Consider the following 13,996-nt stretch of genomic DNA (forward strand, 5'->3'; position numbering starts at 1 on the left):
CCCTCCCTCTCTCTCTCCATCCCTCCCTCCCTCCCTTCCTTTTTTCCTCCCTCTCCCTGTCTTCTCCACTCTCCCCTTCTCTCTCTGCTTAACTCTCTAGCCATAAAAATCTGAATTGTACAGAGTATAAAGTTATCAAGAATTATCTTACTCATTTTTAGCACTTAAGGAAACAAGAACTGTGCCATAATTTGGTAGAGTCAACATTGTTGAATGAGTCAGGGAGCAACTATTAATACATTCCTGGAGAACTCTTAAAAATACTAATGAAATGTAAAAGTTATATCAAATTCTCATTACCGAAGACTTGTTGGCCATCATTTAGAAAGACATTTTGAGTATGGAAAAAATATTAAAACTTCATTAAAAGAGGGAAATTATAAAATCAAGTGTGTATTCCCATCACTGATTCAATAAATCTAATGCATTATTTGTCACATTCGATTTATCTACTCTTTTTGTTGTTGTTGTTGTTGTTAATTCCTGAGCTATTTTTAAGCAAATCAAAGACATTGTGAAATCCCGCCCCCAACTGCTTTGGTATAAATATCTGAATTAGGATTTTTTTCTTACATAAAAACATCTCAGGCATATATAATTAAAATGATAATTATTTAAAGTTATCTAATACCTACTTCATATTCAAAGTTTTCCTGATTGTTAAAAACCAGTTTACATTTGGTTTGTTCAAACTAAGATCTAAGTAAGTTTCACAGGCTGTATTTTGTTATTACCTGTTGATTCTTTTTTGAGCTTTCTTCAGTTTTATGAAAAAGTTATTCTTTTCTAGAATCATCTCTTGACCCCACCACCTTTACAATCACCTACTTGAGAAACCAGGTTGGTTGGTGCTCACTTTAGATTGACCTGATTGCTCCGTGAGATACTTTATCATTCCTCTACCTCCCATTTTTCTTATAAATTAGGACTGAGAGCAGAAAGCTGGATTAGATTTATCTTCATCCTTTTAATGACTGTAACATATTTATCTTTAAAAGAAGAATATGTGATCTAAAAATTCTTTTAGAATATAATTACATGTTCATTTTATAAAAGTAGAAAATGTGAGTAAAAGGAAAGAATTAAAATTTGTTAGCTGTAAAAATACTATTAAAATTTTGGGTTAAATTTATTTATTTATTAATTAGCAAAGCATTTGTTGTTATATTTTAGGTATGCATAATTGGGTTAAATCAACAAAAGTTTATTGTAATCTTAATCATTTTAATGTATTTTCATAAAGAATATTATAATTTATATTCTTCTATTTCCTATGCTGTTATATATCTTTATTATTATGTAATTGCTAGCCAGGGATTATTATTATGTTTTAAAAGTTATGTACCAAATGTATACATTGTAAGCATATAATTAAATGACTTGTAATAAATGTATGTGCATTCCGTAACCAATGGCCCAAACAAGATAGAGAACATTTCTATTACCCTAGAAGTTTCCCTCATACCCATTTCCAATTATATGTCCTACAGAAAATTTTTGTTCCGATTTCAGTCATCAAAAATGAATTCACCTGTTTCAAACTTCTTTCTAGCTGGAATTTTATAGTGAGAAAATTATGAGTTGTGTTAAAATAGTACTACTTGTAATGATGTACATAGTTTAAGAATACAGTGAGTTAAGAAAACACAAACCAAATTTTGCTCAGAAACCTTAGTAAAGTGCAGTTTGGAAAGTTGCTTTCTCTGATGAGATTTCAGAGTAACTTTGTGGCTTGACATTCAGGACCAGCTGTTCCCCTTATCACCCTGAACGTGTTTGGGTCTTGTCCATAAATATTCAGTAATATAATCCCCAGCATAGTTAGGGAAATGGGATATGATAGAATGTAAAACGAGACCTTAAATTTCTCAGTGTGTTAAGATAAACCTTGCGATAAAGAGCAAGATACATCAGTAAAAGTTGTTAACCGAAAGAGATTTCAAGTGCCTGTAATTTGGAACAAATAGCTTAAATGTTGGGTCTCAAATACCATGGGTAAAATGTGCTAATAAATTATGAGCGAATTATGAGAATATAAATGGAATGACATTTTCATGAGCCATGGGAACATCATTGAAGATGAACAAGTAGTTAAGAAACATATGTTGAAAAAAGATAAAAGAGAGATAAAAGAGAAAAGATAAAAGGTACTTGAACATTAAACCCAGTGAAGAGAAAGCACAGTGTGGAGGCACTGCATCCTCTCTTCCTCAAAGGATTAACAGGAAGGTTTGCATTGTAATGTGAAAGCCTCAGGTTGACTAAAATGGAGAACTTCAGCAGAGGGTGGTAAGCATTACCATAGTGTACTGTTCCTGAGAGCATTTTAATTTTCACATTTAAAGAATGAGCAGCAAGTCCTGTCTTGAGGGGGATGGATTGGGTGTTTCATATGTCCTGTTTGCTAATGATACACCAAAGGAAAAAGGAAAGAGCATCTGAGAAGCTATATTGTCTCATATTTTATTTAATCATACCCGTAGCAGATTCCAGCTATATTCTTTGGTGTGTTTCAGCAAGCTCACACACACATACACACACACACACACACACACACACATGCTACCAAAGAAACAGAAGTATGCGATTTAATTTACATTTGCTAGATTAGAGGTTGCTATGACAACAGCATAAAATACATATGTACCTTTTTTCTAATTTTAAAATGGCACCAGTTCTCTATTTAGCTCAAAGCATTCTGAAAAAAATAATAAAAAGCAATAAACAAATTAGTTACTAGAAAGACCTATATACCCCCCCAAATTATCCTTTTGTATTTTCTTTTCTTCTTTTCCACTTAAGTCATTCACAAAATACTAATCAATTCAGATAAGAAGTAGTGTTTGATACTTACACCAGAACAGTAACCAAAGCCAACCCACAGAGATACTCCCATTTATGTTGTCCTGGGGCAGGTGCAGTGATGTTTTAGTTCTCTGCACGGCAAGCATTTTTAGAGTCTAATGAGGTGTTAAAGTTGCCTCTGACTCCTTTGCCTATTATCCTTGACTAGAGACCCAGAATAGGTAACCAGATCCTTGTAATAAGCAAACTAATTTTAGAAAAGTAACTTAAAGGGATGAGTAATTACTGTATTTATGCTGATTAAGAAATTACCATTGATTTCATTTTTTCTTTTATCATTTATTTTAAAAATTACTTCATGAGGAAAATTATCCTGGCAAGCTCCTGAAATTGAATTTTCAGTCCTGAAATGAATAATAAATGATAGTAGAAGAATTTACCCAATATCTGAGCAAACTCATGTTCGTGAATACCAGGTATATATACCTGAAGTCCAAGATGGCATTGAGAGGACAAAAGGACAGAGAAAGATGAGAGAGAGCAAGGGTCTGTTAAGGAAGGGAGAGGGGATAGTACACACTCACCATCAATGTAAAAAAAAAAAAAAGAACTACAAATAGTTGAGCTCATTCATCTTGCTAAATACAACCTCAAAGATATTTCCTGATAATTCCTCTAAGAATTGAATCCATAAGCATGGTCCTAATAGGATTCAGTTGGTTGCTGCATTACTCAACTTTCCCTTGCCCGAACGAAACACCTGGCACTTGAAACTTAAAGAAAGACAGGGGTATTTGGGCTCCCAGTTTCAGGTGTTTTAGTCCATGGTTGGCTGGCTTCAGAGCACGAACATCAGGACAACAGGATGTGATAGAGCAATGCTCTATCTGGGCATCCGGGAAGCAGAAAAGGGGAAGCCTACCAGAGAGACAGTGACTGGTGACCAGGTGTACTCCCTAGTGCCACACCAGCATGACCCAACTGCACACATCCAGAGTGTACTTTTCTAATCTCTTAGGTGGCTCGCAAGCCAATCAAGTTGAGGACCAAGATTGACATTCATATTCACAGTGACGTCTATATTACTAGGACAAAAATACCAGACTTAAACATCTTCAAGGAGAAAAGGTACACATTTGGGCTCATGGCTTGGGAAGTTTGAGTCTGTGGTCAGTTAACTTCAAGGCAGACACAACGCCAGAGAAGAAAGCTGCTCACCCCAGTGCAGCCAGGAAGCAGAGAGTAAAGGAAGAGCCAGAGAGAGGAAAAGGTCTGGGGACAAGGGTACGCCCTCCTGGGTCATACCCTGATGACCTACCTCCCTCCACCAGGCACCACCTCCTCCAGCATAGTGAGCTGTTTATTAGCACATTCTGCACATTGGTGCCCCTAGGACCTGATCACTCACCAGAAGTCTTTCCTCTGAACACATGAATCTTTGGGGGTACATTCTTGGTCCATACCATAAGAAGTAGGTAGTTAAAATGCCTGTAAGTATGCACATTCCTTCTTGCAGAATCTTCTAGTGATGAAATTCCACGAGTAATGCTTAGGAATTCATGCTTCTAGTTACACCTTTACTAACAGGATCGGGGTCAGTTTAATAATTAGCTTCATGTAACTAATCCAACCACTGTCATCAAGAATCTGTCTTTTAAGCCGGGTGTGGTGGCACACACATGTAATCCCAGCACTCCAGAGGGTGAGGCAGGAGGATCGCCGTGAGTTCGAGACCAGCCTGGACTACATAGTGAGTTACAAGTCAGTCTCAACTACATAGTGAGAACTTGCCTCAAAAAACAACAAACAAACAAACAAATAAAAAGAATCTGTCTTCTGCAGGAAAATGCATGCAGTAACCTATCTTTCCTAGGCCTCAGATTTATGACTTATTCATCTGAATGATAGTAAGGTTTATAATACTGTGAGCAAGAAGAAAGTGATATTCTAGTCCAAGTGGGAAAAAGTGTGACTACTTTTTTTCTTTATCATTTATCATATTTAATAGCATCACATGTCCCCTTACTGGTTTAAAGTTGTTAGTATTACAACTTGATATCATCCAAAGCAAGATTTATGTTTCAAAGAGGAAAACAATTAATTTTTGTGTTTTTTTAAAGACCGAAGTATGCATTGTTAGATGAATGTACCAGTGCCGTCAGCATTGATGTTGAAGGAAAGATATTTCAGGCTGCAAAAGGGGCTGGAATATCCTTACTGTCCATAACGCACAGGCCCTCTCTTTGGTAAGTATTTTCCCGTCTGGCTGATCTATGACAGATGGTTTCTCCTTGGGTTTTTTTGAAGAACTTTGCAAAACTTTTCACTGTCTAACATGAGGCATTTTGCTTATTTTCTTAGCTGTATTCTACATTGTACCTTAATCCTATAGTATTTAGATTCTTTAAATCTATTATGGAAACTGTAATGTGTTATTTGGTCATTGTCATCATTTTCTAGTAATTTATTTGAACTGAAAATATTTTATCATAATCCTAGCATATACTAAGAAAGAATATATTTATGTATTTTCATATCATTCTTGTAGTCCTTTTTTTTTTTTAATCCAGGGGTAGGGGATGGGAAATATATGACAATTTGTTATTTCCCCAAGTGATAAAGTTATAGACTACATGGGGGGAAGCCTATTTTTAAGTAAAAATGAGCTGATCTTTTTTTCTACATAATATTTCATGAAATTTAATAGGATTTTCCCCTTTTTTAAAAAAAAGACTATTTTTATAGTTACTTTTCCATTGATTTATCATTGTAGTAACAGTTGTTAATGAAGACTTAGCACCTATTTGGGGCCAGGTTCATTTTATGTAAGCCTCACAACAAACCAATGGACTATAGGTCATATAATACTCCAATTTTAGAAAGAATCTGAGAATTAGAAATGTGAGAAAATTAGCTTCCACAATAACATGCTCTGTGCTATGATACACACCTATACCTCCCGTAAAAGAACTCAAAAGGTGTCTCGTACGTAAGCCATAAAAATACTTGTTTGTCCCTACTTATGTATTTCTGTTTCACCAATCAGAATCTTTCCCTTTTGGCGTATGAGTAGCCCTATGCCTCATTCTTGCATGTGCTTTGGTCTGTTTCCCAAAGGACTGTGCAGGCTCTCCCACCACCGCTGCCACCACCACCGCTCCCCTCCCCGTTATCCATCCCCCCTCCTGCATTCTGCAATAGGTGGCTGATCAGATCCCATGACAAAGCTGGCACTGTATGTGGCTACCAAGCTAGCCTAGTAGCAACCTTTGCATTCATCCTTGGAGCCCTTTATACCTGTTTTCCTATAGGAAATGTTTACATTAAAATTATGAGGGAACAGCGTTTGTTGTTCAGTGTTCTTTGACTCTGGACTTCATTTCCATTGAGAGTATACTAATCTATTTTCACTGCATTTATTTATTGATGTTTTGGTTTTCTGAGACAGGGTCTCACTGTGTTGTTTAGACTGACCTGGAACTCACCTTGTAGCCCATGCTGGTCTCGAACTCGCAGCGATCCTGCTGCCTCAGCTTCCCGAGTGCTGGGATTACAGGCGTGCGCCCCCACTCCCGGCCTCTCACTGCATTTAAACATGCAGATTTTTCAGAATTTTTCCCCCTCAGAAAGTAGGTCTGAAAGTAGAACACTTCATAAAGTGACCCTAACTTTGTGGTTTTTCTCTGCATTGTTAAGAATCAAGGGACATCTAGAGTGATGGGATGTGCTGATCTCCCCAGAGGCGGTCTGGACCTAGTCCAGCATGCATTAGTATTCACGTCAACGGACAGGATTCTTCTCACTTTTCCTTGAGAAAACCAACAGATCCTGGGTCTTTAAGACAAGTATGACATTTTACTATAAATCCTCTAAATTAGGGATGACACAGAGCCAGACCAGAACTGTGGAGCCCTTTTTGTCATGGACCTGTGAGTTCCAGACAAGCTCCCAAATGCCACATGTTGGCATAAAAAAGAGTTATCTCTTTGAGATGATGTTTTTCTGGCCTTTATCAATGGCTTTATTATGCTATCTTGTCATTTTTTTTCTTCACTCCATTAGCCTTAAGAGACAGTGGAAATATTTCAGTCATTTTTTTCTCAATTAGAGGAACAAATAATTCTCTAAGAAAATAGCAAAATCTGTAATGTTATGTCTTTTAATAAGAAAACATATTTGATTGCAGTTGCCCATAGTTCACTTCTCCATAAAACTAAACACTATGTTAGTTCTTTGTGAATTAGTTTAACCATTTTACAGAAAATGTCATTTCTCTTTATCTTTTCTCTCAGGGAAAGTAAAATTCTTATTTCCTCTGAAAAGATTTCAGAAAGTAAGAAAAGATTCGTTATGTTTTCTAACATAACAACAGATGGGTAATTGTTGATTATAAAGATGAAAATCAACACCAATGTCTAAAGGAATAAAAAACAATAGCTTATTGAATCATTCCTAAGTTTTATCCTATTTATAAAGGAAGTCTATAGGTCATCTCTAATGAGTCAGTGAAAAGAGCCATTCCTTTTAAATTCCTCTGATTATCCTAAACCTTGAAATATTATTTTAGCTAATACTACAGAACATGCCTTTGACTCTCAGGGCAAAGAACACCTACAGAGTTTGTTCCTCCCATGTAGAAATCAAATAATGTTGCAGGACCAGAGGGATGAGTTAAACCTTCATTATACAATGAGGCAGAGCTCACCCAAGAGATGAATGCCTACAACCTAAGATCGATTCTGGCTGTGGATCCAAGCTAGGATAGCCTGAGAAACGTTGAGGAGGAAATAAGTAAGACAGACACTTTGCCATTATTTCTCTTTCCTATTGCATTCCATTACTTTTGCCTTAACTTTCATATTTAGTAAGATTTTTTTGGCATTTTTCCAATTGACCTAGAAACACACAGCTTTCAATTTAACTTTGGGGTGGTCCCAGCTGCTGGGACACAAGAGTTTTGGAAATCTGGAGAAACTGAAGGTATAAGGAGAAGACTATTAATCTGTGTCATGTGTCATCAAATTTAAACTGTCAGCTTGACAGTCACCTTACTTAATCAGTTAACCTAGCTAAATTTCCTCTTTTTAAAACATCCGATTTAAAGAGAATTGAGGCTGGGGGTTGTGGTCTAGTGGTGCAGTGCTTGTTTAGCATGCACAAAACCTTGACTTTGATCGTTGCCCAAAGTGTGTGTAGGGGGTGTTAGTCACTTTCTCATCACTGGGCCGCAATACCGAACACCCACGACTGAGAGAGGAAAGGTTTATTTTGGCTCACAGTTTCAGAAGTTTCAGTCCATGGTTGTCAGGTTCAAATGGAGAAATGGGATGGTAGGAGGTCCCGCCCTGGAGGAAAGCTGTTCACATCATGGCAGCCAGGAAGCAGGGAGAGAGGAGAGCGGAGCTGGGGAGCGAGGTGAGTTCTTCCGGGTCACAGCCCCGGTGACTGCCTCTTCTCAGATTTTCTAACAGCATGCTTATCCACAAACTCATCCGTGGGTCAGCCAGTGGATGAGCACAGCTTATCAATGATCCAGCCACCTTCAAAACACATGAGACTTTTGGGGGACACGTTCTGGATCTAAGCCATCACGAGGGGTGTGGTATACAGAAGTCCATCAGTCAATGAGTAACAGAATGTACAATGCTGATCAAGGGAATATAATTTGGCTATAAAAGCCAAGGAAGTATTGACACACGCTACAGATGAATGAAACCTCAAAATCATTTTGACAAGCCAAAGAAGCCAGCAACGAAAGCCACGTATTGTGTGATTCCATGTATATGAAATACTTCAAATAGAGAAATTCAGTGCCGGGGATTTAGCTCAGTGGCTCTGCTCCCTGCCTTGCAAGTGCCAGGGCCTGAGTTCAATCCCTGGTACCCAAAAATAAAGAAAGAAAGAAACAAATAGAGAAATTCAGGAGACAGAAAGGAAATTAGTGGTTGGCAGGCCCCGGGTGAAAGGAGACATGGTGAGGACTGCTAATGGGGTTTCTGCTGTGCATGAAGAAGATGATCTGAAATTAGGTAGTGGTGACAGTTTCATGAGCTTGTGCATCTACTAAAAACCATTTAATTGTTCTCTTTAAAGGGTACATTTATGTCGTGAAAATTATATCTCTGTTTTTTAAAACAAAGAGGTAGAAGCTTTCCTGAAAAAGGTTCAGTAGTCTTAGTAAGTAGTAATAGATGGGAGTTTAACCAGAAGCAAGAATTAAGACGGCCTACAAAAGAAGACAGAAAACCAGAGTCCTGGGTCAGTAAAGCAAAGTGACACTACGCATGTGGCCCAGCCATGGGGCCCAGCTCTCTACTTCCTGTCTTCACCCATCTCCCAAAGACTAGTGACATCCACCTCTCCTCTTCAGAGAAGATGAGTTGCTTCAGCCTTCATTAATAATAATAATCACACAACACTGTCGATCCTACCTCTAACCGAGCCATAAAAAAAGAAATTAAACCACACAAAGATAGGAAAGAATATTTAAAAGATTTGTAGCAATGAGTTCATTTTTAAAAATGCTTTTAAACTGCCATTATGGAAAAATTTTTTACTTATGGAGAAAAACTCATTTCCAAAGAAAGGCAAAATAATAAATTCCTATTTAAAAAACTTTTTTCCTTAGTGTTTCTCTGCATGACCTTTTTAATGTTTTACTTTTTTTCCTTGGTTTCTTTGGCTTACTTCCATTCTAAGAATACTTTATTATTTAAGAATGAGCCATACTCGGTTATAAAGATAAATTAATACAGGGCCAGGGATTTAGCTTAGTGGTTCGGTGGCCTGCCTTTCAAGCGCAAGGACCCGAGTTCAATCCCCGGTACCAAAAACAAACAAACAAAAAAAGATAAATTAATACACATAACAGCATAGTGTTCCTTTGTAATTCTTATACATTCAAAATATGAAATAAATTTAATACAATCAATGATAATTTCCTGAAGATTAATGCCTTTTGAATTTTAGAATATTATAGTCTTTAACTTCTTGTAATATCCTTGAAAATCAAATGTAAACCAGGCACCTTTACTTAAAATTTGCCTTTGACTATCAATTAGAATTATAAATCTGTAACAAAAAATTGTTTTTCACAATTATGGCTAATAATATTATTTCATTTTAATCATGCAGGAAATACCACACTCATTTATTACAATTTGATGGTGAAGGAGGTTGGCGCTTTGAACAATTGGATTCTGCTATTCGTTTAACATTAAGTGAAGAAAAACAAAAGCTAGAATCTCAGCTAGCTGGAATTCCCAAAATGCAGCAGAGACTCAATGAACTATGTAAAATTTTGGGAGAAGACTCAGTGCTGAAAACAGTCAGAAGTGAAGATGAGCCATCCTAATTTGTATTGACATGTTTTAAAAGTTAATTTTTAGGTAAAGACTCACAGATACCCTGTTTTAGTGCATGCAGTGTGTTAAGCTAAGCACAGAGAAAACAAAGCCAGCAAGAAATATTTTATACGACTTTAGCATCAAAGAACCAGATGGTCTAACTTTTCAGAAGAAAATAAACAAATGCATGATGTGAGATTAGTCATCATGGCTTACACTAATTCTTAGTGAAAGCCTAATTTACCTGTAAAACAGGATTTTCTAGGTGAATTCATGGTGAACACCAGATTACTATGTGTATGAGATGTGTCTGACATTTTTAACTGGAGATACCTCTTGGAAATGCAAACTTAAGAGCAGCAGTTGGGCTAATATCGGGTGCATAAACATTAGAACTCTGAGTACCATGGAAGTCTTTTCATGACTGATATTAGGTTTAATAACTATATGTTCATCATTGCTAGTGGCCAAGTAAAGCTTATACAAGCTACCTGAAAGTTTAGGAAGTCTTTCAAGATAAAAAATATTTTAATGGCAGTGGTTGAGAGGAAAAAAGTATGGCTAAACCAGCATAAGACGCCATTTTTTAAAAAGTTAAAACTTTGAGTATCTTAATGCAAGGACATAAAAATTTCAATGAGAATCTTCCATATTTCTTAATGAACCCTTTCATTTTTAAAAGAGAATTGCCAATATAGAAATAATGTATCCAAAAATGTTTGTCTCAGCCTGGTATTTTGTCAGCACCATTATCTGTTACAATTTCTGTTTAGAAATACTGTTTCACTGTATGTGTGTGCCCAAAGGAGGAGTCCATATTTTAAAAAATGTAATGCTATAATAAATATTGTTAAAAATCACAATAATATTAGAGTACATTTGGAATAGCACTTTATAATTTGTAATCTTCATTAACATCATTTCATTTTAATGTTGGTGGCAATCTTTTGAGAAATATGTTATTTTTCTATTTTGATACTGAGAAAAATTGGCACTCATATTTGCCCTAATTATGTAATTTATTTTGGGGACAGATCTGGGGATCCGATGAAATTTCTCCTGTTCTAACCAGCTTATATTAATAAGGTGGGTTAGTATAGTAGGTGGCAGGAAGTGGGGCTCTAGACAAGGGAGAAAGATGAGGCAAAAGAGCATTCAGGTAGATGTGTAAAACATTTCCACTCAGAACAAATCCCTCTTTCACTGTTGGAAGATTTCCTGATTATCGAGTACATACGACCTTACTGTTTTGATTGTGGAATTTTCATAGCCAGTTTTCCACTTACCAGCTGGAGTGTGTTAGTAAAAGTGAGAAAAATGACTTTAGTGATTAAAATCACTCACTACATGTCCAAACAAGAATGTGGCGGCTGTATATAAATACATTATAATAGCATCTCTAGTCGACGTGCAGCTATTAGACCTGAATATTCCTTGTGAATTCCTTAATCACTATGAAAAAGCCTTGATTAATCAAAGAAACTGCAAATCATTCCAGTGATAGAAAATGCCCCATATTTTATACAGCTGTGTTGGGTCTGTGAGGACACGTACCTCTGTTACAAATTGTGGGGTACAGAACCTTGTGAGGTGTTGTGCACAAAAAGTCATAAACTGGTGTTTAATTTTAATTTTCTTTATTGAGTTCTAAATTATGTCAGGCACTGTGTTAAATCCTAGGAATAAATGAAATATAGTCCCCATCTCAAGCGTACAGGCCAGTGAAAATCAGAAAAATGAATACACTTGATTATAAAGTTAATAGCTACACTTATTACTTATCAAGTGGGCACAAAACATTGCGTATACATTGACTCATTAAACTAATTCAGCCAAAGAGGAAAGTTAAGACAGAAGGGTTAAGTAATTTATCCAACCTCATACAGTGTGCAGGCCATAGACTGAAATTCAACCCTCACAATGTTTGATTAGAAAGCCTATGCAACTCTGTATCGCCTTTCTTTTAATCATTGTACACCATTCATTATTAATTTTTCATGGTACTGAGGACAGAACCCAGGGCTTTCACAGTGAGCCATGTCTGCAGCCCTTCTAAATTGTGTTCACTCATTTTTGAGACAGGATTTCACTAAACTTCCTAGGCTGGGCTCGAATTTGTGACCCTCATTGCATCAGCCTGCCAAAGTGCTGCTGGGATTACACATATGCACCACCATGATTAGCTATTATTGCTGTTTTAAACTGAAGTCTCAGGGTGTGTGGTTAACCAAACCAATTTATTTCTCTGGGATAAAAGGGAATTAATGTAATATAAATTATAATTTTCAAATAAGCTATGGATGTTTCATTATAAATTATGGGATGGGAAAACCATAAGGCAACTTTTCAAATGTTTGAGGAAGAAATGTTCAAACTGATTCCAGTTCACTCATTCAGGTAAAAACTGACACATTCAAGGCATCAGCTACTGTGCTAGGGATTGAGAAGAGCGAGACAGGCTGGGTCTCGGCACTGGTGCAGGTCTCGTACCACTGCTGAGCAACTGTAAGCCTGTTGGCTATCGTGGTTCCATGTGATTGCTTTCTGGTATCTTCTCAGTTCTTGTATGTCCTACCTAAGACCATTCTGGTGTAATCTTTAAGCAATAAACATCTTTTGGCAGCAGGATTTCCTGGATCTCTGGGCATGATAATCCTCCTGCTCCATTTTAGTCTACATCATAAGGCACAGTAAAACCAATCCATAGGACTTGGCCAGTAGGTGCTCCCATGCAGGTAGTATGTTGTCTTGAAACTTGGGAATGATCACCTCCAATCCAGATCAGGGAAAACAAGTCAGATTTGTACACTCAAAAGTGTATTTCTCATGGTCACTCAAAATTCAGATAATTAAGTGAGAAAGTTAGAAAAAGAAAAAGCAATAACTATAAAAGCTAATAAACAGGAGTTCCAAGTTAGACACGACTCTGGATGTTGCCTGGTGCGAAGGAGTTGTGTTTGATCCCCAATATCACACACAAAAAATGGTCTGTCTTGGTTTCTGTGACCCAATACAAATGGAAAGGTGATTAAGTACTCATCTGATATATTTTTATGTGACTTTCATACTTAGAAGACAGAGTCCATAACAATAAACAGAGTACCATTGCTAAATATTAAATATATTACTTGGCCTTATCATTTAAGTATAATTTAATCCATATAAGAAGCAACCTTACATATAAAATATATTTCATCTTTATCGAACATACTGATAAAGTGTATTAGACAAAAAATATCAGACTAAAGAATTATCTTAGGCCTTGCAAAAGAGGTCTATAATCAGCTCTTTTATAGGGAAGGTGAGAGGATTGAGACCTTTTCAACATCCAGATACTAAATCCAGAGCGACACAGGTTGATGAACCAAGTCGCACAGTTATTTTGTTTAGGCTGGCTTGATGCTCAATATCAGCAAAGTTTCCGTGTACCTTATACACAGGCGGCCCTACATAATGAGGTTGATGTCAACCCAAGCAGATACGTGTTTTTTCTGCAACCCACCCACACGAATGCATATGTGCTTCTTCAGAACACAAACATCTGAGGACTTCAGCAAAAACAGAATTCTTTTATTATTATTATTATTATTGTAAAGAATATCCAACACAAAAATTTTCAGCTTTGGCATTTTTAAAAAGGATATTCACACTGCTGTAAAACAGATCTCTTGAAGTCTAAAACCTTATATCCGTTAAACAACTCTTCTCCTATCCCTCTGTCCAACCCTAATAGCTACCATTCTATTTCTATTAATTTAACTATTGTAGATAACTCCTGTAGTGGAGCGTACAGTACTTGTCTTGTCTCGAATGGTTTCTTTCACTTTAGCACAGTGTCCTCAAGA

At 36.6% G+C, this 13,996-nt stretch overlaps 1 protein-coding gene across 1 annotated transcript in view; it reads left to right on the forward strand.

The window, feature by feature from the left end:
* Abcd2 (ATP binding cassette subfamily D member 2) overlaps positions 1-13,332 on the forward strand; it is a 64,825-nt gene extending 51,493 nt beyond the window's left edge. The window contains exons 10-11 of the mRNA XM_010615428.2: positions 4,926-5,051; positions 9,940-13,332. Coding sequence (XP_010613730.1) covers positions 4,926-5,051; positions 9,940-10,159 — 346 coding nt within the window. The 3' untranslated portion in view covers positions 10,160-13,332. The remainder of the gene's footprint in view (positions 1-4,925; positions 5,052-9,939) is intronic.
* Positions 13,333-13,996: the final 664 nt, after the last annotated feature.

Source organism: Fukomys damarensis, unplaced genomic scaffold (genome assembly GCF_012274545.1).
Source record: "Fukomys damarensis isolate Sample0158 unplaced genomic scaffold, DMR_v1.0_HiC HiC_scaffold_15, whole genome shotgun sequence".
Taxonomy (NCBI): domain Eukaryota; kingdom Metazoa; phylum Chordata; class Mammalia; order Rodentia; family Bathyergidae; genus Fukomys; species Fukomys damarensis.